The following is a 21,399-nucleotide window of genomic DNA, read 5'->3' on the forward strand; positions in this document are numbered from 1 at the left end:
AAAATATATAAACTGCATAGCACAATATAAGCCCTTTCAAAGGGACGTTCAGTAAGAACAATATAAATACACTTTTGGTCAGAACTTTTGTACCATATTCTCACATAAATAGATAACATGAGGCATTCATACATTTCCAGCAAATTTATATGTCAGAGAATAAATATGTCTTTGCTTTATAGTTGCGTGGTGAGGAAATGGAGTGATGAACATGTTTATTTTTATTGCTAGAGAGATAAAAGATGAAAAGAAGTCTGAACAGAAAACCGTCTTGTGTTGAAGAGCACACAAACCTGACTTTGTCTTTTTGGAAATGAAAAGGAGAGCAGTTCGTGGAATTAATGAATGCTTCAGTGATATGTTTTATTTGGCCTGAGTTGCTGTAACACTCGTCATCCATACAAGCGTACAAAGTGTCTCCTCTTTAAGGCCCTTTCCAACACAAGGCACTGTACTGAATGAAGAGAAAGGCTTAAGTGAAAAGTTTAACTGTATTATTGTGCCCAGTGCAAGTCTTCGCCCAGCTCAATTATTGCAAAAGTAAACATGTGAAGAGTATAAACAGCTGGACAGTAACGCCCCTCCTCATATAGATAGGTCATGTAAACAAGCAGTCCAAAGGGGCAAGAAGACATTTAAGGTTTTTTTTATCCTCGCTGTTGGAAAAAATAGATTCTTATTTGACTTGAAGAGCTTGGGAAGTTGATTCAAACACTCCTTGTGCAGTTGATATATTATAAACATTGATTCTCTAAATGTCAGCCACACGTCCTCTGTGTCCATTTTTGGGAATCCTTTGGAACATGTCACCAAAGTCAGTGATATTTCCATGTTTATGATAAGTGGTACATGCTGTAGCCCAGAGGAGCAGCGTACAGTCCTAAAGGTGAGATGGGCAGTATGGGTCTGTGGTGGTGGTGATAGGCAGAGTACGACTGTCCATACAGTGACATGGCGCCCAGCGACAGCGGTAACGTAAAGCCAGGGTGTAAACCTCCTGCGGCCGCAGCCGCCACCGCAGCCGTCTTGGCATCTGCGGCCATCTTGAGTTTCTCCAGCTCGGCCTCCTGGAGCCTCTTGGCTTTTGCGCGGCGGTTCTGGAACCAGATCTTCACCTGGGTCTCTGTCAGGGTCAAAGAGGAGGAGAACTCGGCCCGCTCTGCGATGGACAGGTACTGCTTCTGTCTGAACTTCCTCTCCAGGGCCAGGAGCTGAGACGTGGTGAAGGGAGTGCGGGGCTTTCGGTTGGTCTTGTGTTTCCTCAGTGGACAGCCAGGACTGACATGACCTATGAGAAGAAACAATAAGGATTTAAAAACTGAGAATAAGTTGAATTCAATTGACTTTTAGAAAAGTCCACTGATTCATTGTGGATTTTGAGTGTAGGACATACACTGATCAGTTGGCTGTTCTTTAACAAAAATAGCTGAATTTATTAAACTTCAAGCTGAAATGTGGATATCAGGACACATTTTCATCTTTGAGGCCACACTTTATGGGTATGCCACATATTTGGATGTGTCAAAGTACTTCCTCACACATTAACCCCAAATATACTGAATGTCTGAGTGATTGAGAGTAGTTGCCTAACTTTGCACAGCTTCCAGCCTTTCTTTAAACACCTCTATCCAACATGAGAAATCTTTAAAGCACCTCTTGTAGAGAATCATTTACCAATAAACTACAAAAAATGCTGAGAAAGGAAGTTCGTCCACTAGACTGCCAAATGTAGGCTATTTGTTCAAACTTCAAAGTAGCTCAAAGTTTTGTCGGCTGCAGGATAGCATTTAGTGAAAAAGAAACATATAGAAAATCACACAAGTTTGAGAGTGCTTCAGAATGTAGGAGAAACTTACGCGGCGGCTGTATGCCATACGCGCTGTTGGTGACCCATGGTGCGCACTCCTCTGACTCTGAAGCCTCGGATTTTACCGGCGATGCAGACAGAGCCTTTCGGCTTCCCCCGGGAGGACTACACGTCTCTCGGTACAGATACAGGGAGTTTAAACCTGCAGGAGACGCCACCACGGAGCCTCCCTCGGGTTTACAGCGGATGGACTCTCCGCCGCGGCCGCCCGTCTTCCTCCCGGACATGAGCGCCTCCACGCTGAAAGGATGATGATGCCGACGCACCACCGGAGATGTCTTCTCCTCCGCCGTCACATCTGCCAAGTCCGCACGGCTGCTGTCCTCCTCGGACGAGCTGCTCCCCGAGTCGTTAAAGGTCTCCTGAGAAGCCATGTCTCCTCCGGGTCTCATTCAAAAAAAATAAACAGGTGAACTCCGCGCGGAACAGTCAAAGGGCGGGCAGGTGAGACCCGCTCCGGCGAGCGCTGTGTTGTGGAGCTGTCAAGGAGTATGTGGGAGTAAGTAGACGCATGACGTTGACACGGCTCAACTTTGACCAATCAGTGCAGCCCGGAATGTTTATGGGTGCGCAGATGCTGCATTCAGGGACTGTGGGAAACTGAAGCGTTTGTTTTGTTTTGAACAGTGCAGTGAAACAGACCTTATAAAACATTATTTATTTTTTTGTATTATTATTATTATGTGACCAATCCACTTCAGTGTCACTTCACGTTCTCAGAGGGATATGCTGAGTACTTAAAAGCAACACCTCACTTCCTATGCAGGTGAAAGTAAAAAGAAAAAAGAAAATTTAAATTCTATCTTCAAAAATATGGATATTTTGACCATGAGTTTCACTTCTCCAAGCTGTTTCTCGTAACAGCTGTTCAGTTTTGTATCATGAAAAATGTCCCCATGGGTGTAAAGTAAAGCCTTTTAAGTCTGTAGCTTCACCTTGTTCTGTGAAAATCAAGATTTCTTTCAAAACTTGAAATGATGCCACAGTTGGGCCTCATGCTGCCTCTTAGGTTTGATAAGTGAATTGAGGGAAATAAGCCAGAAAAAACAATAGCAGTGCAACAGCATTATCACAAGCTAAGCTCCAGTAATGGATTAGCTCTAACGCTAACCTCATGAGACTGCGTGTGTAAACACGGGCCCCATGTGGATAATTATGGAGAATTATACCCGGGCTGAAACTCTGATCCCTTTTCTTCTTTATCTGTCTCTCTGATATGTTTGCTGTTCCCTTCAATGGGACTTTCCATTGTAACTCCCAGTGCCGTGTGCTGTGTCAGTGAGTCCGGCGTGTAAAGAAGGGAAAATTGCTTCTTTAAATTACAGATTTAGTTTTTAAAGTCCAGCTGGTGTCTGAGGCGCGATCTAGATGAGACATCCCCTGTAGCTGACTCATTCATCTTCTTGTCCTATGATTCATTTCGATTCTCCACGCACATTACACATGAAGTTGCTCATTGTGATCCTCATGAACTAACTCTTTGTGATTTTCCTCCATGAGCAATTTCACGTTATGTCAGATGAAAGTGCCTGACTCCTCATGGAGAACTTTACACTTGTTCCGGCAGTTTATCTGAAGAAACGGCCCTTTGATGATGGCTGAAATATTTTAAGCTGAAAGGATGTTTCACTTATCTCAAGATTTTTTTTTCCCATGGTCACACTTGTTTAAGGACTTTCTTATCTGTCGCCTAATTGCTCATATTTAACACCCATGCCATTGCTAATTGGAACCGTTCTGCCGCTGAATTATGATTAATCGCTATTTGACATCACAAGGCCTGATCCACACTCTTAATCTGCCAATGTCTTAGTGGTAGAAGCAATGGGAGTGTAATGTTTGTGTGTGTCCCTCATACGCAGCCTCCGACTCCCACAAGAATAAGTCCTTCTCAGATTCCTTCAACCTCTCTGCTTCTCAATATAGCCATTTTCTAAAAAGGGCAAGCTGCATACACTCTCCAACATCCCCATGGATAGATTTATATATATATAGTAAACACTTCAATTTTTTTCCGCATTTTTACATGTAGCCAGCAGGCCTGAGTAGCTTGTCTGTGTCAGACTGTGGAGCAGAGCTCAGTTCCCAGGAGGCTGCCACTGCTGCCTTATTAAAGTGGGGTTATTTCACAGACAATCAGAGGTTTGTGAAGGCGCCAGTGAGCGGCCAGATGAAAGGACTGACTCCTCAGGGGAGAAACTGTTGCCTTTTTTTTTTTTCTTTTTTTTTTTTTTTTCTTGCAGCTCTGTTCAGGATCCCCACCTCACTCCTCCTCCTCCTCCTCCTCCACCCATCTCCTTCACTCTTCTCTGGCTGTGCCCGCATGCCCTACAGGCACCTTGTCAGTCATTATCCACAGAACTCGTTCTTGGCTGAGCGTCAGTGGCATGTTTCCTCCTCGCCTCCCTCCCGTCTTCTTACTTGCACCCTTTTATGCGTGCTGTGTTTAGTTTAGTCATTTATCTTTATCGATTGCATTTTATTCCTTCCTTCCTTCCTTTCTTCTTTTCTCCACCCTCAAACATGTGACTTTAATTTTTTTACTTGATGTCTTCTCTCATAAATTCTTTACTCCTGTCCTTGCCTCATGTTTTTCTACTGACCCTCTGTCCTTCCCTCCTTTCTGTCATCCTTTCATTTCACATTCTATCTTTTTTTTTTGCCATATTTGATTTCAGTGTCACGTAAAAACACATCTCAAACAGATTTAAATAGATTATTACAAAATGCATCCATCAGATGAGAAATCTTCGAAAGAGGTGACAAAAAAGAGACTCATCAGAGTTCGCTCTAATAAGGGAAATCATACAAAATTATTCTTGGCTTGTGTGTTAATTTATCTTTCAACCCTGTTGCAAGAGAAAATCTGCCAGTTGCGGATAGTCTAATCACAGAAACTCCTGGCACTCATTTAATTATCTTATTTGGAAAACCTATCTGGCACCAATACGAGCTGCAGCCTGTACTAACGACGCATCCATAAACAGAGTCATGCCCAACTCAAGTATTATTAAATCTGAGGTGATGATGCCTCAGATGCACTTTGAACGTGTGAACGTGTGGGAGCCGATATAAATAAAACACTGTGCATATTGTGTGCATGTTGAATATATTTCTTGACGTGCAAATGCAGTAATGCCACCGCAGCTTTGTGTGACCAAAGAAGATTTTGCAAGAGAAGAAGAAGGAGGAAAAAAGGAAGGAAGGAAAGAGGAGGAGGGGTAGAAATGAGAGGGGTGCTCTCCTGGGTGTAGCAAAATTACCCACACATCCCACTTCCTTTTTTCCATAATATCATTTAAGCCTGATAATAGCTAAAGCAATTTGTCTGAGCATGTTTTTGTGTGTGTGTGTGTGTGTGTGTGTGTGTGTGTGTGTGTGTGCGTGTGTGTGTGTGTGTGTGTGTGTGGATGTCCGTACAGTATGTGTGTGACAGAGAAGCTCTGGTTGTGTGGGTCGGGCACACCTCAGAGCATTGTAATTACAGCAGAGCTTTGAAGTGGTGGAATGTTTGGTCGGAATAATCAGCAGGCTGTTCTGCACTCACACACTATTTACATTCCCATTAAAACACTCATTCATGCCATCATACCAGCAAATTTTACCATTATACTGATACTTGCTGTAAGTGCACACTTTGGGAAGTAACATGTTAAAATGTAAAACGTGCAGCACGATTTCAGTATGTAAATTAATGTAATCCTATCCAGTATTAGTTGGCAGTTCCTCTTGAAGTTTGGCTTTTATTTTGCCACTTCTAGTTCTCATTCAGAGTTTAAGACCTGACTTGATCGGTGTGAACATACTTACAGACAAATATGTTTTCAATATCAATATATACACCGCAGTATGTTCATTATTTTAGGTTAGAAAACATTTGCATGAACTACACAATTTTGCAAAATGATAACACGATTAGCTCCCCATGACAGAATTTCAGTAAGACAAGTAACTCGTCAAACCAGTGGGGCATGTTGTAAATAACTAACTGACACATTCACACTCAATGTAATCACATTGTTTTCGCTCACATTCAAATGGTGTTAGTACTGTCACCAACCCCACCCCTCTCTCTCTCTCCCTGTCTGAGCTCCAAGCCCTCAGAACCTCCGGCTGTAATGCACCTAAATGACTACCTTGAATGCTACAATGGCGCCAGGGCCAATTAGCTGTTAACACTGGAGACAGATCTATTCAGAAGCCAGAGAATGAGGCCTCCTGTAATGTGAAAGATTGATGCCCACTTTGCTAATGACAAGAGAAGGAGGCAATCTGTTGCTTGACTCAGCCCTGGGCTATGTTACAGGATAGTCAGCTGATGACTGTGAGCCTGCAGGGGAGGGCTCCTGAGAAAATTGCAGTTTAGGTCACTATTGGGGTTAAATGGGGGACATTAGCACACATACAGTTACGTGCACATCCGTGTAAATATGCAGTTGGTAGCAAAAAAAAAAAAAGAAAAGAATTAATTGAATTAATATACTGCTGGCAATGTTGCAAAATAGTAAGCAGGACAGCTTTTTGGCAACATTTGAGTTACGGGATTTTCTCATACGCAATCTCCAACTCAACTTTTTCATACAGCACCTGTCATACAAATATGCAGCCCAAAGTGCTTCACATAGCAACAGTTGAGGAAACATGAAATAGAGTAGCTCAGTCCATAGGGACTTGGGTTGGGAACCAGAGGGTCACCTGTTCAAGTCCCCGTCCAGACCAAAATATGGAGCGTGGACTGGTAGCTGGAGAGGTGCCAGTTCACCTCCTGGGCACTGCCGAGGTGCCCCTGAGCAAGGCACCGAACCCCCCAACTGCTCGGAGCACCTGTCATGGGCAGCCCACTCTGACATCTCTCCACTTAGTGCATGTATAGATCCTGTTTGTGCATGTGTGTGTTCGGACCTGTGTGTAACTGACAAACAGAATGAAAAATTGAATTTCCCCTCAGGGATTAATAAAGTATATAAAATAAAAACAAAAATAAACAATAGTAATTACAATTTTGCGAGACTAAAAATTACAAAAATAAAATGTAAAACATCAATAGAATAAAATCAATAAACACCAGGGGAAAAAAGCATGTCCAAATCAAGTAATAAACCTTATAAACTAAAAGGCTATGACATAACTAAGTATTACTTTGATTAAGAAAGTATGTAATTCAGTGTATTAGGCAAAAACAGAAATCCCCAAGTAATTATATACTGTACACCTGCTGATACAGAATACATCTTTATATATATTTACAATTACAGATATACACACATTCAGTTCAGTACACATTAATGGTCTCACAGCCAAGCTGGTCAAGTTTGTTAGTAGGGGTGTAAATCACCAGTTTCATCACCATACAATATTATATCGTGTTTTGGACAACAGTACGACATTTGCCGATATTATAAGTCTACCACCGTACCATTTCGATTCAATGCAATTTAGGGGCCTGCGATCGATACAAGACGATATCATACAGATTTAGACAAAACAACTGTTCTTTGCTAGTCACCCATTATTAGCTTTAGCATGCTTAGATTGCATAAATTAGCCTAAAAGCTAGCAGACTTTTTCTTCCTCTACGTATATCGTAAAAAATGACATGTAACGTTATTATTTTACTGTCTCATCGGTGGTTTAAGTTTCTGTAGCTCCCGACAGAACAGTAAGGTTGAATTTCAGTCTGCATGCACGTTTTTCCAACTGAGCATTGTTGAAGCAGAGCTGCTGATGTTGCTGTAGTAAGAAGTTAGCAGGATTAGAAGCAGCTAATGTTACGACATGTTTTAACTCAGCATTGTGTTGATACACAATATTCTTTGTCCACTGACCTGTATTTTCTCTGAAATCCACGCTGCTGATTTATTCCCGAGTAAATAACCTTATCCTCATTGTCTTTCTCTTGGCTGCTTGCTGCCTGCCTGTCGCTGTTTGACAGTGACACAGATTTTCAAAATAAAAGTTAATCCATTTTTTTCACCTTGCATCAATGACATTGGATCGTTGATCATTTAATCGATATGTCGATCCAGATCGATGGATTGATACACGCAGTATGAAATAACACAGTTCCAATAACAACATGACAGCCACAGTAATTTAGAACATGTGACATAGGCACAACACATGTCACATACTACCTTATAGAACATAATTTACCCAACACCATGTCACACATTCATAGAGTGTCAGCTCGTACAAGGCCTGCCACATGCATATGAACCTGCACATCTGCCCACTGCAAAGCAAAGTAATGCATGTAGCAATGTGGTGACACACCACACACTCACACAAACATGAAGAGAAATTAGCTTCACGCCAAAAGGAACGTTTCAGCCCCCCCTCTCTGCACCACAGTATGTAACAAAGTGTTCCTTTGAAGGTGATGATAGCTTGGGTGATCGCCAACTGCAATTATATTTATGGAACGGCTCTTTGATGAAGTTTTGAACACTTCGTAACCTGTGTACTTACCCACTAATGTAGGTTCATAGCTTCACCTCACCATAACCCATCATTATCAGGTCTTCCTGTCAATTCATGACTAAAATATTACACCTCGAAGGGTTTTGGAAAGTTGGGTGCATTCAAACTTGGCGACCTCTTAAACTTCCTTGTACCCCATAAAATTGTGCAAATGGGTGTGCGTTCTTTGCCTATGCAGGTTAGCTCTTGAGCAATACTGTATGAACCTTTAAGTCATTACTGCAAACAGTGGGAAATGCATAACTCTGTCAGAGCAACATTATCAAGCACAGAAATAAATTTGAGTTCTTGCAGGAGCAACTTGCAGCTGCCTCTGCATGCAGGCTTTTGGAAATTAACCATAGAGTGCCATCAGGATCAGAGAAAAGGAGCATCTATGATTCATTGTGCATCACAGGCCTCATGACTTCAGTTTCCGTGTCAAACTCTCAGCCTCCGCGAAGAGCGAGAGAGACTAGCCAGGGGCCATCTGTTCCTCGCACAACCATGTAGATTCCCTTTGACACACTATATCTTAATCAGTTGTGACAGGTAGAATTTATGACAAGACCATCGTGTAAATCACAAAGAAGCTTGTTATTATGGAAAGGCACTGAAATGGTATAATTGTTTTTAAGTGGTGCTGGAAGGGCAAGTGTGCATGCATTTGTGTGCGTCGCATGTGATCGTGTGAACATGCACAGTATTCTGGGAAGTTTTCCAGAGATTGGGGAAATCCACCTTCCACACAACAAACAACTTAAACCACAAAAACAAATCTCCTTTAAAGAAATTTTTGTCTCATTACAGCAAATAACATTTCATGGTAGGAAAAGCCACAACTTTCCCAGCTATTATGGCCGAGTTACACGCACCCTTAGGGTTGTAGGAGAGTGAAATGGGCTTACACACAGAAACAGTGTTTATCTGTGCAACAACAATAAGGGAAGTATTGTGGTAACTGCGAATGGAAGGAGTACGTAAGAGGTGTTGTCAATATTAGTGTTTCGTTTATGTCTCAAACCATGACAAATTTTTTTACCACCTGCATTATCCCTGTAACTTGCATAGTATATCACGAACCCTATGTACACTTTTAATTTTCAGAACCTCTTCACTTAAAGGTTTAAATGGTGTGTTAAGTGTCTTACCTAAGTATTAAAAATGGACATTTAAAAGTTCTCTATCACAGTATTTTCTTAGTTTCTGTCCGTTACCCTCCTGTCTAATATATGGCGCCACTCTTTCAAGCTTTACAGCGAAACTCCACTCAGCTTTACCGAGATTCAAGTTTCAGTCTGTATGTGTTTTGTGTTACCTTGAGGTAAAATCAGTTTGTGCTGTTCAGCCATTGGTGTCTTGTGAGTGAGAGCTTCTTTTATAGACTCATAAAGAACAAAGCACTTAACTGAATAAACAAATCAGCCACTCTGCCAAAACACGGAAAAGGGAACATCAAAGCTGGTCATGATCGTTTTAAAGGTCAGCGGCTGGGAAGAGACTGGCTGGCTGGCTTATGACTGAGTCATTGGTTTGTCGGCTAGTGGGTTTACTGGGGAAGATGGCTCGTCAGCTGGCTGAAAGGACTAACTGATTATTGGAATCACTGTGAAGCTCTGTGATTCACAGACTAACTGCTGCTGGCTGAAGGCCCGCGGAGACATGAAAGAAGGTGCAATGTAACATATGACCTGACACTACAGTGGATCTTCATTAATGAAACCCTTCCTGTGTGTGTGTGTGTGTGTGTGTGTGTGTGTGTGTGTGTGTGAGCATGCGGCGGCAGACTCAAGACTCGGACTCACCGCTGTTTAATGAGCAAAAGACGCCAGTCGCAGTGGGACCAAGGACAGATCTAGGATATGATAGAGAGCTCAGAACACACAAACACACAGCCACTCTGGTCTTTGCTCTGACCCTGTAGAGTGAGAACAGCCACTGGGGTCCTTTGCGGTGACCCTTTCTTCGCCTACAAGGCCAAAGGTTACAAACCTCAGCATGTGCCCTTTGAAATGGAGCAACAGGGGCGTCCTGCTGGACTTATTGACAGGACGGCAATTACCAAAATGCTTGTTCAATTTATCTGCCTCACATTAAGGCTATGAGAGGGACAGAAAGGCAGAGAATGCAACTCAGTAGCATGGGTGAATTATATTTAAGTCTGAGCCTACTTTTGAATATCATAAATAATGCAGTTGCTGAATTCTTGGCAGAAATATTACCAGTATCTCAAATATGACACTTTAATGGTTTCAAGATTGGCTGAAGGTTGTCGGCTTTGATCGTATCTTTAATGCATGCGTTTGTAAATCCCTCCTAAAAAACCACAACTGCTCTTACATCTAAAGTTTTATCATAAACATTGAATTTATTAAATGTCTCCTCCCAGAATCACCACAATCTTTGCAGCTGTGGAAGGAATCATTATTTTGAGAATAAAAGATGTTTGGTCTGACATTATTTGGCTCAATATTTTTATATTCACAGTGCACCAAATGTGCATGTAGTCAAGTCAGATTAATTTATAGAGCACATTTAAAAACAAGGAATGTGACCAAAGTGCTTCACAAAGAAATAAAACAGAGGCACGATAGAATAAAAACTCAGGAATGAGCAAGAGAATAAATAAGAGAACACAACTTAATTAATAACAGCATAGAGTATCTTCATAAAATCCTGACACAAAAATGGCATTACACAAACACTAAAATAAAATGCGGGAAAATATGATTTAAAAAAATGAAGGGAACCAAACCCTTTAAAAACCCACTAAAAATTATCACTTGACTCAGTTCTTTTCAGGGAGTGTTACAGCTTTAACTCAATGTTTTTATTTTCTGACCCACAACACCACCACTTTGATCCACTCCCATCTCATCTCCATTGTTTCCAGATGCATAAGTCAGCTGTTTTCTGCAACAAAGCTCTAAAAATCCACGATAAATGACAGACAGCATTAGCAACTAACTTATGAAAACACTGGACAATTTATGTTGCAATTCATTGTACTTGGAACACGAAAAAAAACAATCTCCAACTCGGAAAAGCTCAGTGAAATGACCCATTTAAGTCGGAATTCCAAGTTGGAAGTTTGAGCTAGATCCATCTCGCCCTAATAATGCTGCCTTCACACGGAATCAGGCAGATGGTAGGTGTCATTTTAGTGGATGGTAGGTGGCACTGCCATCCATAGTTAAAATGTTTAAACTTTTTACAAGTGGATGTTATGTAGTGCCCTCATAGAATGAGTAAACCTGGACTATCTGAATAAATACTGGACATTACTAGAATAAGTGCATAAAATAATAGAGACAAAATATTTTTATTTTAGATATTTTTATTTCATTCTTTGTAAACAGTACATCATCAGCGCAACATATTCTCATGCAGGTTTTCTTTTGCCGTCCTGCCATTCCATCAGACTGTTTGTTTTTCCGATGCTATAAGGAGGATGTTGTCCATCTGCCGTCTACCGTTCCATTGTGAATGCAGCGATAGCCAACATAAACACACTTGACGTCACAGCTACATGGTGGTGCACGCAGTGAACTAAGCAGAACGGCCGTTTTGTCAATACATCTACTTTATGTAGTGTTTTATGTAATGCTTGTGAAACATGCTGTAACCATGTTGTTGCTGCCATTTCCATTCAATTGCTTAGTGCTTGATGGAAGTCTTTGCGAGCATGGGTATTTCTGGCTGCGTCCGCACAAAATAAATGCACACAACAGCTTTATGCTTTTCGCTGTGGTGATCCATACTATTACGCTCTGCACCCGTTAACAGAATTTTGAGCTGTTGTATGTTATTTTAATGAGCAAAGATGAACAAGACAGTTGACTTCTCTCATACACTGTTTCTCTTCACTAATGGCACTGTGATAATCAGTGCAGGTCCTCTTTAGATGCTTGTGAAGCTCCAAGACTTGTCATGCAAACATTGTTTTGCTATGGGTGTTCATGTTTTCCTGAGCTGATGCACTGAGATGCATTTAGATCAGACTCAGGGGTCGCGTTAACCGGATATTCTCGGTCATTGACCGGTTTTTTACAACAATGACCGTCAAGCTGGATAGAGCGGATTATACCAAACAGGAAGTCGGACACAGAAAAAAAACACAACAGTGCATAACCGAACACATTTTTCAATACCCTATTCACTTCATTACAATTTTAATTTTGTGTCACTGAGCCTACAGACATAACTACATAACGCCCTGGACACACCGGACGCGTTAGTGACGCGTTAGTGCCGTCCGGTGTGTCCAGGCTGAAGCCTAATGGCACGGGTGTGTGGATGTCTGTTCATCTTTTCGTTCATGTCCTTATTAATGCACACTTTATAACTTGCTTGTTGGATTTATTAAAAACGAACGAATGAAAACTAAATGTCTTTGAATATCTTTATTATCATTTAAAAACGAAAATTAAAATTAAAATTAAAATTAGATTATGACCAGATTTTTATGACCGACGACGAAAAAGTCTAGCGCAACGTCTGCTCAGACGCCAGAAATAGTGACTCGGAAATATTGACTTCTCACTTGCATTGGATTGCAGCATTAGTGCCTAAAGAACCACATATTTGTGGTGTTTGTAGAGATACTGTTAGCAACTGTATGCTAGCACATTCGCTGCATCAACTTAAAAGGTGCTGACGTGTCAGTGTTGCGTTCACAGCCTGTTTCCGCTGCCCCCAAGTGGCCAGAAATGATTTATTTCTGGCTCAAGGAGTGGGGATTGACGCCATAATAACCTCACTAAGATTATAATTTCATAATAATGATCTGACTTTCTCTCTCTTGGTCTCTCTCTGCTCCTATGTGGGTGCCCCTTCCAAGCCTTTTAAGTTGGGCTGTCTGCTGGCTGTTGACTGTAATACTAGCCAGGAAATAGAATGATCAACTCCAGATGACGAGGAGTGAGCAGGATGAACAAATGGAGAGAGAGCGATGTGGGGACATACTGAAGGACTTCTGCTTGATGAAGGTCCAGCACCCTACTCGTTTCTCTCCTACACACCTGTGTCTTGAAATACATGTGCGAATTGTTCTTCTGTTCTGATACACTGAAGGACAATTATACTCATCATATGTGTCAATGAACCCATTTTGTTCACACGATCTCACATCAGCTCCAAGATGTCTGTGGTAAAATCAACATTTGATTAAAGTTCGACAAGCATTGTGTGTTGTTAATTGCTTTTTAATACAACAGTGTTTGTGTTGCACTCCAGTTTATTCCTTACCTAATTGAAAGGCAATTACTCATAATGCAGTAGTACTTGAGTAGCACTTAAACCCTATTTGCTTGTAATTTCCCCTGCGGCTGTGTTCAAGTACAATGACTACATCTGCCAGCTTGACCCGGAGTTTGGAGAAGTGAGTGACATTGTTTGCCTTTGGAGTAATGGCTGTCATTATGGTGAATTACTACCCTACCCAAACACCCAAACATTCTCTAAAACCACCCCACAGTGCTCCGTCTCTATCTTCCTCTCTGGTGCTGGTGCCTTGTTACAATCAATTAAGCTGATTACAAGCACTATCTTCACCACTTCAAAGGAGGGCCATTACAGCGGGTCAGACTAACTGTCTCTTTACTGCACTGCTGCCCTGTTGTTTGTCTCAGAGTAAGAAGCTTGAGACATGTTCTGCTTTAACATTCTAGGTGCTGAAATCTGTTTATAAAGGAAAAGAAAAATCTAACAATGCTGGAAACAGACCAATGTTGTTATGCTTAGTGAAGGATAAATGACAAGCAATGAGTGGACACAATTGGTGTCATCTGTCCTCTTTCAAGTTAAGGTTGACTCCTGGTAAGGCCAGACAACAGGTCAAATAATAAATGGAGGGACACAGAGAGAGGGAGCGAGACACTAAGTCTAGACAGCGTATTTAGGGACCCTCCCTGATTGCTTTGTTCTGCACCATGTCTATAGGTAATTACCTCAGCAAACTACTGGGAGCCATGTCAAATCTGAGGCAAGTGAGAGGTGAACGAGATGAAAAAGTGCATGATGTAAAAGAATTCATAAATGAATGTGTCCGTGCACATACCTGTGTTTGTGTGACCTGTCATGCATGGATGAGTTTCAGGGCATGGCCATGTAAGAAAGAGCCACTTCTAAAAATATCTGCAGCAGCATGTGGCCATGAAAACATTACCATGGATGAAGTGAGAAAATGTTCTCATGCTTTTAAAGTTAACATTTATATATAAATAAACAGGCGCCCTTTAGAGTAATCTTTAACTGAAACAGCAAATAAAAATGTTGCTCTTTGAAATGGCAAGTCAGCAGAAGTGTTTGCAGATATCAACAAAATAATTATGAGTATAGTTCATTGGTAGCACAGTGTTTATACTTGTTACTTGTTTAGACATGCACTAGTTAAAAAGTGATAATATGTTGCGGCCAAAACAAATCTCTTAAGGCAGGTTTGAGTTGACCTGCATTGTTTATAGTTTCCACCCATTCTGACACAGGAAGATGACATCATCATTCTCAATCTTGCCTACAAAGCTCTGATTGGCTCTGCTGTTTTTCCTGACTGGAGAGTATGGCTGCGGATGAGAACAACATCAGACATGGGAGTACCTAAAAACTTGGTATTTCACCAGGATAGGTGTAGTTTTGTAGAATGCAGCAGTGCATGCATTGATGAGCTCCATGACTGTCTCGGCCCGTGCCCTGAGTGTACATTCATAGCTTATATGATAACCAGCATGCACCTTTGTAAGGATGCAGAATGAAAATCCTGAATTAGTTTGGTTGGACGAAAATGAGAAGTCCGACTTACTTAGTGGCGAAATGTGGAGTAGTTTTATTGTATTTTATCTGACAAATACGCTACAGGTATGAAGTATGAAGGAATACAGCAGTGGTTTCCCAACTGATGGGTCGTGTTCCAAAAGTGGATGACAGACCGATCCTGAATGGACCACAAGTGGATCGCAAACGTGTCAAATTTGTAAAAAAAAAACAAAACAAAAAAAACCTTTATTTTTAAGTACAGTAAATTTCCACCACACAGCTTTTATTTAATGTAAGGTGCCATTTTCTGCTGTAGAGTGAGTGACTTACTAACAGCTACTTGACAGAGACAGGAAACTAGCTTGACGACATGCTAAACATAAGTGTGATGCTGAATATATTAAACTGTGGGACCTTGAACTAATGACTAATGACTAAGGACAAATTTGGACCCCGTGGCTGAACCAATTGGGACCCACTGGAATACTACATGTTTTCCTAAAATTTGTTTATTTGGTCTCATACCTTTGTGCATGCAATGCCTTGTAATCTCATCATGGCTGGGCATAATGCCAGATACTACATTGGTATCAGAATTCGACCTCCCCATCTAAGTAGATTTTTGTTGTTGGACATAACAAAGTCCATATTTGAGAATTTATCAGCAGTCAGGTAAAAGTCATTTGAAAATCTGCAAGGAAATGTAGTCATGCTCGCAGCTGTGCCAGCAGTACAGCTAATGGTTTTGCTAAGTTATCCAAAAAGTGAAGAAAAGACTCAATGCTAGCTGATGAGAATGTGCATCATGCACACAATGTTCTGTGTGCCACAGGACGTAAGGCACCAACCCCAGGGGAAATACCCTGTACTGTACTGTAGCCTTTGAATCACTGAAACAATCTGTAGTGTCAGCAGTGATTCATGGACTAATGTTGAAGTGCTGCATTGAAGTTTCATAGATGACAAACTAATTATGGTGTTCTCTTGGCTAAAATGCACTCTAATAATAAAACCATTATTTGAACACTCCTCATACTCAACCTCATTATGCCCTCGCAACAATCATAGCTGCACTGACATAATTACAGTGCGGTTTACAAGAGCTCCACCTCACCCACATCACTAGATTAATTCCATTATGAACTGCATTGGATGATTAGCATATTACACATTTTTCTTTTTTATCTTTCGCAAATTGTTTGATTTTCCAGTTCCCCCCACTGTTCCAAATCTTCATGGTGTGAAGATGGATCTGGAAATATCCTTAAATAAAATGTTGGGCGGTAGTTGAAGCTTTATCTTAATTGTATGGCAAACAGCCATGAGCTGCTTCATCCTGTAAAGATGGATTGATAGTGATGAGCCGTGATGAAACTTTGAACAATTTTAGACAAGTTTGAAAGAGATTTAGATTCAGATATGATGATTTATGATCAATTCCACCTGAAAAAGCAGTTATCTGTTTTACTTTTTAGGCATTTGGGCCTCTTCAGTTGTATCTTTGCCTCATTTTTTCACACTGAAACGAAACATGAACTTGTGTCGAAGTCCCTGGTTAAACACAGAGTGATGCTTATCTATTATCAGTTTATGCTGTTCCGATTATAGAGGGCTTTCACCTAACCTAACATTTCCTCTGGCAGCTATGACATCCTCTCATGGGCATTAAATGTACGCTGGCGCCATGAGGGCTTGAGATGCAGCAAAGTCTTTACACCATAAGAAATTACCAGATAAGATTTCCTTTTGTATCTGTCTTGTAGAGAACTTCAAACCGTACTTAACACAAAAGTGATTGTTGCCTTTTTATTATCATGAATCCGGGCATTAGTCTGAAGCATTTATGAAAGGGGGGAAAAACTTTTTGATGGTTTAAGATATAATCCATTATCATAGGATTGTTCTCTTCACAATGCTTTTGATATGAAGTCTGACAGACACAAATCCATACCCACACACTGATTGATGAAGGACTGATAATTTGCTGCAGAAGGCGCCAACTGCATGTCTGGGCTTCAACCCTCTTTGTTGAATGTGCGAATATCTTGTCATTCGCCTGCAAGCGCATATTGATCACATCACTTATCACGGGATAAATATCGAGCCCATAAATCAGCAGAGTTAATTAAAACCACTGGAGTCACTGAGAGCGATTGCATTCATCTTTTATTAACTGCATCAGTTGAAAAACATTTTACTAATTGTATAATGCCGTCGGTTAATATTCACTTGAGACTGGTTGTGTGGTGGTTGGTGCCAACAGTGCAGTATGTCATAGCTTCCTGTAGCCCGCAGGTTCAAGAAGCTGACCAGACGTTGTTAGCTTAATCCTTAAAGGTATACTATGCAGGAATTGACGGTTGCAGTTTGCAAACACAACATTCAAAGTTGGCCCTACACTGCAAGCTTTCACCTCCACCTTTTCCTGGGGGCACGACTGTAAAAATGATTATGGGTGCAACTGCCAGTGAGATAGCGGAAGTAATAGTAAGCTAGGTAGTCACATAGACTGTCTATGGTTAGTCTCAGTGGCCAATCATGGTGGCTAATCGCCAGTGGCGGTTCTTTTTAAAAGTCGGTTAATGTGCCTTTCATTTAGCAAATTTTGCTTTGCTTTTCAACAAACATTTAACTTACGTTAAATTAGCATTTTTGTAAAATCTCTATGAAGAGCTGTGGTATCTGTATTAGCATCCACGTCTGTGAAACCAGACTAAACATGTGGCTTCAACAACAGTTTGTTGAACATGCAGCCAGAACAAAAAGTTATGGTTCTTGTGACCAAATTTACAGTTAAGAAGACTCTCGGGAGACATAGCAACTAAATACTACTGAACTATCTACTATACTACTAAATCAGAATTTGCAGAAGAGAATGACACCTAGAAAAACAGATCTGTTACTGTTACTGCATTCTCATCCTACAATAGAAATTTGCATAACTTGAATCGTGTTAATGTAATTTACGTCTGAGCTGACAATGTGTTAGTGATTTACTTCTGTCATATTATATAAAAATGTGTGCTAAATGCGAGCTAAAATTAATGCTGATAAATGTTTGCCGAATGTGTCAACTTCTGTTTATGAGTTATAAGAAATCATCAATCATCAACGCAATTGGTTAATAGAAAAATTACCAATGCACTGAGATGACCGTCTGAGACAGCAGAGGTATAGTCCTATTATTCTGTTTGAGGTGTAAACATGTGTGTACCGCGTTATATTTGCTCTAGCATTAGCATATCTTTAGCTAACTGTTACCATTGGAAAACACCAGATGCGGTTCAACACTAGAAATGCGCCCATAATTCATGCAAAGTGTCATGGGAGGCATGGAATAAGGTGTATAGAAACAGAGTGCAATGTGTCATCACCTGAAAACCATGCGCACTGAAGCGGAAAACACCTGGCGCCACAATGTGCAACCAAAGGCTGAAATGCTAACAAAATGCCTGTAGCTAGCTATAAACATTAGATTTCAGCATGTGTAAGGATTATTTTAGCACCTTATGTCTACCAGAGAGGAAAACAGTTTGGCAAACTCAATATTGTTGGTCTTTCTCAGTGTCCCTTCTCCTTACCTTGCTTATCTTGGAGAAATGATCCCACTGAATGGCCGGAACTAAAATACTTTGACGTCTATCCGATCGAATCAACAGATTGAATATCATCATTTAACCTAACAAAGATCAAAACCAGGCCTTGTAAAGCTATGTTAGACATCAGTCTCTACAGTTCGTCAGCAAAATTAGCAACTGCGTGTCAGGATCCCACAGTTTTCCCACTGATAATACCTCTTGTCTTATTACCTGTGTCCACTTTCCCACTTTCGACTCAGTTTTACGGTGTGGCAGCTTATAAAAACTTAGCTCTTGGTTCTTAACCCTGTTGGTAGCGCATCCAACAACACAGCAGCTTTTCGGCATTTTTCTGTAGTTTGCTAGCAGGCAGAAGTGACAAGGAGGCACCTTCACACAATACAAAATCAGTGGAGTGCGATAAATTGTTTTCCCTCAGGTGAGGGCAGGACCTAACTGTGCTCTGTCTGTGTTGTCGGAACATAACATTTGTTCTAAATGGAAAGCCAATATTTTTTAGCAAGCTAACTAAGCGAACCACTGGCACCAACCTGTCCAGCAGTGAACAGGCCAACTCTGCCCTTCATCCAGTCCTTCAGTGCTCACCAGCAAGAGTGAAAGTGAAAACTAACCTCAGACTCACTCTCTGTGTTCACATTTGTGTTAACCTGTGCGCTGGCAGAGGGCAAGGTCTCTGCAGATAAATAGATTATCCCCACACACTTCTAGCTGGTCATAAGCAAATATGGAGAGGGTTTACTTCTGTATGAGTCTATACATTGTCTTTTAGGAAAATCCAATACACTATACCTTATGCTTAAAGGGAAAGTAATTTAATGTATTTCTTTTACTTTAGCAGCAACTTAAGCATTCGTGAAACAAGCATTTACTCTGTGTATGTGTGGAAGTTTTGTGCCTGTAATGCTGCTTAAACAGCAAATATTTCCTGGATACAAGAAAAAAAACAACTTGTTTTGACTGAACAAAAAAACAACATTTTAAATCTTGGCCAAAATGTCTGAAGTGAAGTGACTCCCTCATTTTCTCCCTCTCATTTGCTTTGCCACCATAAACCCCTCTCCCACAAAGCCTGTTCCCCACCCCCCTGCCCTTTCACACACACGCATACACGCACACTCACTCAGCAATATTGCATTGTCAGCCGACGTTTAGAAGATTAACCTCGAAATTGCCAAAGGGCATCCCAGCTCCCCTCCACCCACAGCCACCTCCCCCGCCTCTCTCAGTGTCTCCCTCCCCGCAGCTCGCTCTCTGCGAATACTTGCGCAACAAGTGGCGCCGCTGTAGAGCCCCCTGGGCATTAGAGGGTTGAGTGGCGTCCCAGAGAGCCGTAATTACACCACCACTCAGGTGATTTAAAGGTCCGGGAACATGCTGACCCACGCATGGCACCAGAAGTCCCACATTACACTGACACCTACCCATGTTCTGTCGGGACACATTATTTATCCTCCCATCTCTCATGTAACAATTACACTAGCGTAACATTTTGTATTCTGTGCAAACATGAGCAAATCACACAGCATGTTTTGACAGAGGCAATATTCTGCAGTGCAGGTTAGGTTATTTATCTAGTGCATTGAGAAAATCATCTTCATGGACTTCCTCAAACCTCACCTGTTGGCCTCCCTTCAAGAGGAAACAGCTTTGTAATCATTTTTACAGCTTTATTTTGATCACCAGGTCTGCTAAGTGGACATTATTAGAAAAGAAATGATAATCACATACAAATGCTGCTCACAAGAACTTGGACTTGACAGGTTGTAATTCAAGATAAAGGGCTGATAATTGGGTTTGGTTGACTCTCCACCCCTTGCAGACATTGTGGTGACAACAGGGAATGTTTCTCTTTGAACGAGGTCAGGGCTAATACTGGTTAATGGGAAGGGGATGTTCCTCTGCCCCATGTATTCCTCAGCTATCACCTCTCTTTAGTTCCCTCTCTTATCTTCTCCTTCTTTCAGTTTAACAAGTTGTTGTGACCAAGTTGTCACAGTATTAGAAATTCATTGGCTTGTGTCTGCACAGGACTGAAGGTTTCCCCAGGGGAATTGTTAAAGTTGCATCGAATCTCTGTCTCTCTCTTCTGCACCACTATGCACCAACATTATGGCCACTTTTGTGCAGGCACAGAGCTGCATGCAGACACAGGTTTGGGATTTTGCTCTCCACAAAATGTTCTATATCTGACAGAATCGTTGAAGCTCTCTGCTGTGTTGGGCCATAATGAGTGTCATGGGGAAACGTGCATTTGCTAATGCTGGTGAAAGTAATGAATGCACTTGTCTCTGTTTAAATTCTCCTCTTGCAGCCTTGATGCTGTATCAGCTCTGGGAACCTACAATTTAACAAGAAATTTAGGTGTGACATTTGGCGGGGCGTTAATTGATTTAGAAGGAGAGACAGACGAAGAAGGAGAGAGGCGAAAACGCTTGAAAGACAATCATTAATACAAAGAAAGATTATAAATAGTTTCCTTTCACTCAGGGTTTTCTCAGCGGTAGCAAATGAGGTGTTAAAGTTTCCTTTCTTCCTGTTAAGATTTTGTTTCTGACAGCACTGGTTATGGAAATTGTGCCTTTTCAGTTGTAATCCCTGCAATTAAGGCTGTAGGTGCGGCTCCATTACCTCAGCAGGATTAGTAATGACCCAGGAGAGAATATAATTGCTTCTTAATTTGAAGTTGTGAAGTGCATGAAATACCTGAGGCTCAGCCTGCCG

The 21,399-nt window shown here is 41.2% G+C and overlaps 1 protein-coding gene across 1 annotated transcript; it reads right to left on the reverse strand.

The window, feature by feature from the left end:
* Positions 1–333: 333 nt before the first annotated feature.
* msx2b (muscle segment homeobox 2b) lies at positions 334–2,366 on the reverse strand. The gene is made up of 2 exons (XM_050041362.1): positions 1,857–2,366; positions 334–1,288 (listed from the first exon to the last, which is right to left on the reverse strand). The coding sequence occupies exons 1-2, from the start codon at positions 2,257–2,259 to the stop codon at positions 834–836; spliced, it is 858 nt and encodes a 285-aa protein (XP_049897319.1). The 5' UTR covers positions 2,260–2,366; the 3' UTR covers positions 334–833.
* Positions 2,367–21,399: the final 19,033 nt, after the last annotated feature.

Source organism: Epinephelus moara, chromosome 3 (genome assembly GCF_006386435.1).
Source record: "Epinephelus moara isolate mb chromosome 3, YSFRI_EMoa_1.0, whole genome shotgun sequence".
NCBI classification, from domain to species: domain Eukaryota; kingdom Metazoa; phylum Chordata; class Actinopteri; order Perciformes; family Serranidae; genus Epinephelus; species Epinephelus moara.

What these genes read in the sequence shown, in the direction of transcription:
- msx2b (XM_050041362.1), bottom strand. Translation starts at nt 2,259, where the DNA reads ATGAGACCCGGAGGAGACATGGCTTCTCAGGAGACCTTTAACGACTCG. An exon ending in GTATGGCATACAGCCGCCGC is followed by an intron (nt 1,289 to 1,856) that starts GTAAGTTTCTCC and finishes TTCTTCTCATAG; the next exon opens with GTCATGTCAGTCCTGGCTGT.